Source organism: Arachis hypogaea, chromosome 17, assembly GCF_003086295.3.
Source record: "Arachis hypogaea cultivar Tifrunner chromosome 17, arahy.Tifrunner.gnm2.J5K5, whole genome shotgun sequence".
In the NCBI taxonomy this organism is placed as follows: domain Eukaryota; kingdom Viridiplantae; phylum Streptophyta; class Magnoliopsida; order Fabales; family Fabaceae; genus Arachis; species Arachis hypogaea.
The window spans coordinates 53,058,845-53,062,070 of NC_092052.1; the positions used below are offsets into that span (position 1 = coordinate 53,058,845).

Genomic DNA, 3,226 nt, shown 5'->3' on the forward strand with positions numbered 1-3,226 from the left:
GGGAACCCAAGTGTAGAGGAGGAGGTGCCTTTTGAGGAGGACCTGGGGTCTGGTGATGACGGTCTGAAGGTCGTTGTCAACCCGAAGAAGAGGAAGTGGGACTCGGGGAAGGCCCTGTGTGTTATGGAAAAGAATTTCGATGATGGGGGTTTTATTGAGTCCCAATTGCTTCCTAGTACTGAAGAGTTCTTCTGGGATGCTGACCTCGTGGGTCAGGTGAGGTGGATCTATCGTAGTCTCCTCCGTGCTGCTGCTATCACCAAGAAGGTGGAACTTGTCTTGGGAAATATTCAGGCTATGGAAGGCAAGCTTCGGAACACCTAGAAGGATCTGACTGATTCAAGATCTCGGGATGAGTCTTTGAAGAAAAAGTTGTTTGAGCAGGAGGAGAAGGCCAAAGAAGATGCCAAGGAAATCAATAGGTTGGTGGAGCAGGATCTCGCCTTGATGAAAGATTTGAATGCTTCCCGGGGTGAAACTGCCGCTGCTAAGAAGAAGATTAAAGATTTGGAGGATAAGCTGAAGTTGGAGGAGAGCTCGGCAACGGCTGCTCGCCAGGAGGTAACCACCCTGATGAAGAAAAATAAAGAGATTGCTAAGGGGGCCCAAGAGGCCGTGAAGCTGACTGAGGAGGGGATTAAGCTTCAGGTAGCTATGCTGGTTCCCGACCTCGACCTTTCTCAGGTGGGCACTTTCAAGACGGTTGAGGACGGGAAGATCGTTGATATCCTCAAGCCTTGAGATGGACTCTCTTCATCTTTTAGTATTCCTTGCCTTGTTTTTGTAATTTTTGCTTTTGCTTTTGGGCCTGTTTAAGGCACCTTTGACTGTAATGAATACTTTGGCGTTTTACTTTGATTAAGCGGTTCATGATTTATTGTTTGCTTGCTCGGGCCGTTGTGGCTTTTGATTACTTTGTCGTTTTCGCTTATTCGAGCCGTCGTGGCCTTTTGATGTTTGGTTTAACATTTTTATGGTATGTACCATTTTTGTCGCTTGTTGCTTTTTAAGTTGTATTTTGATTTTTGGGTCCCTTTGGTTCCCTGGGTGATCAATCCCGGGTTTCCGTCAGGTCGACCAGTCATCGTTTGTCGTTTTGTCGCATTGGCGTATATCTTGCAAAAGACAAAGTTATTGTATACGCATATATAGGACTTAAAACAAAGAAGTGATGTAATACATATTTAAGTGAAATAAATGAGAGTGAAAAAGGGATGCAAAGGAAATTAAAGTGGAGGGAGCGAGGTCGTCAGATCGTGTGGTTGCTTCTTCTTATGAGTAGAACCATTTTAGGTTTGCCATATTCCATGTTCTCGGTACCTCGCTTCCATCCAAACTCTCCAACTTGTAGGCGCCCTTGCCGAGGACTTCTCTTACCCTGTAAGGGCCTTCCCAGTTCGCGGCTAACTTGCCTTCTCCTGGGGTTGGCAGCCTTATGTCGTTACGTCGTAAGACCAAGTCGCCTTCTCCGAGACTTCTTTTCAGCACTTTGCCATTGTACCTTAGGGCTATCATTTGCTTGATTGCTGTCTCTGTTAGATGTGCCATTTGTCTTGTTTCGTCAATCAGATCTTTTTTGACTGCCTTGTTTCCCCCTCCGAGGAGTAACCTTGGACTTGGCTCTCCGACTTCGACTAGAATGACTGTGTCGACCCCGTATGTGAGTCCGAAGGGGGTTTCGTCGGTAGATGATTGGGGTGGGGAGGTTCTGTAAGACCATAAGACTGAGGCTAGCTCGTCTGCCCATGAGCCCTTCTTTCCTTCAAGTCGCTTCTTTAGCCCTTTTAAGATGACTTTGTTGGCTGCCTCTACCTGACCGTTAGTTTGGGAGTGCTCGACTGAGGAGAACTTTTGCTTGATTTATAGTCCTGAGAGGAATTCTTTGAACTTCTTATCGGTGAAATGTGTCCCATTATCCGATATGATGATTTCTGGGATTCCAAACCTGGTGACTACTTGCCTCCACATGAATTTTTGGCAATTTGCTGAAGATATGCTAGCTAGTGGTTCTGCTTCCACCCATTTGGTGTAGTAGTCTATGGCTACTATCAAGTATTTTACTTGTCCAGGACCAGGTGGGAATGGCCCTAATAGGTCGACTCCCCATTGGGCGAAAGGTCGGGGCGCCATCATCAGGCTGAGTTCTTCGAGTGGGGTTTTGTGGAAGTTGCTATTTTCCTGGCATTTTTTGCATCTTTTGACAAACTCTTAGGTGTCCAACATCATTATGGGCCAGTAATACTATGCTCGGATGATCTTTCTTGCCAACGATCTTCCTCCGATATAGTGACCACAACACCCCTCGTGGACTTCGCTTAGGACGTAGTCCGTTTGGTCGGGGCGCAGGCATTTGAGTAAGGGTTGGTGGAGCCCTCGTTTGTATAGCTGTCCTTCTATGATCGTATACTTAGAGGCTTCCCTTCTAGTGGTTTGTGCTTCTTTCTCATTCTCGGGAGTTTCGCCATGCTCCAAGTATCGGAGGATAGGGTCTATCCAAGAGGGGGGTTCGGCGTTTGGGTTGCGTACAAGATGATTGCAGGTTCAGTTGCAAGCCCTTGGATTAAGGATCTGTTTCCCGTCCCGGGCTTAGTGCTTGCTAGCTTGGAGAGGAGGTCGGCTCGGGCGTTTCGCTCTCTAAGGACATGCTGAATTATGACTTCCTCGAAGCTTTTGCATAACTCCTTTACCTTTTTCAGGTATTTTTGTAGTAGTGCGTCCCTGGCCTGGTAGCTGCCGTTTATTTGAGAGGTGACGATCTGGGAGTCGCTACAGACTTCTACCCTTGATGTCCCGACCTCTTTGGCTAGGATTAACCCTCCTATCAGGGCTTCGTATTCTGCTTGGTTGTTGGAGACTGGAAAATCGAACTTGATCGATTGTTCGTAAGCTACTCCTGCCGAGTTCTCAAGAATGATCCCAGCCCCTCTGAACATTTGGTTGGATGCTCCGTTAACATGGAATTTCCACCGTGTGCTCGGTATGTCGGGAGCCTCTCCTGTGACCTCTACCAGGAAATCTGCCATCGCTTGGGCTTTAATTGCCTGCCTGGGTTTGTATTCCAAGTCATATTGGGACAGCTCTATTGCCCATGCCATCATTCGTCTCGTGAGGTCGGGTTTCTGGAGGACTTGCCAAATGGCCTGGTCGGTTCTTAGGATGATCGCGTGCCCTTGGAAGTACTGTTTTAGCCTTCTGGATGAGGTTAGTAGGGCGTAAGCCAATTTTT

At 47.5% G+C, this 3,226-nt stretch overlaps 1 protein-coding gene across 1 annotated transcript; it reads right to left on the reverse strand.

Moving 5' to 3' along the window:
* Positions 1 to 1,272: 1,272 nt before the first annotated feature.
* On the reverse strand, positions 1,273 to 2,130 carry LOC140180601 (uncharacterized). Its single transcript, XM_072221848.1, has 2 exons — positions 1,946 to 2,130; positions 1,273 to 1,708 (listed from the first exon to the last, which is right to left on the reverse strand). Exons 1-2 carry the CDS (start codon positions 2,128 to 2,130, stop codon positions 1,273 to 1,275), a joined length of 621 nt encoding a protein of 206 aa, XP_072077949.1.
* Between the last annotated feature and the right edge of the window lie 1,096 nt (positions 2,131 to 3,226).

Bases quoted from the DNA above. Each gene is read 5' to 3' on its own strand.
- LOC140180601 (XM_072221848.1), bottom strand. From the start codon at position 2,130: ATGGCGCCCCGACCTTTCGCCCAATGGGGAGTCGACCTATTAGGGCCA. The intron at 1,709-1,945 runs GTTTGGAATCCC...ATGGTCTTACAG, and splicing joins TGGAGGCAAGTAGTCACCAG to AACCTCCCCACCCCAATCAT.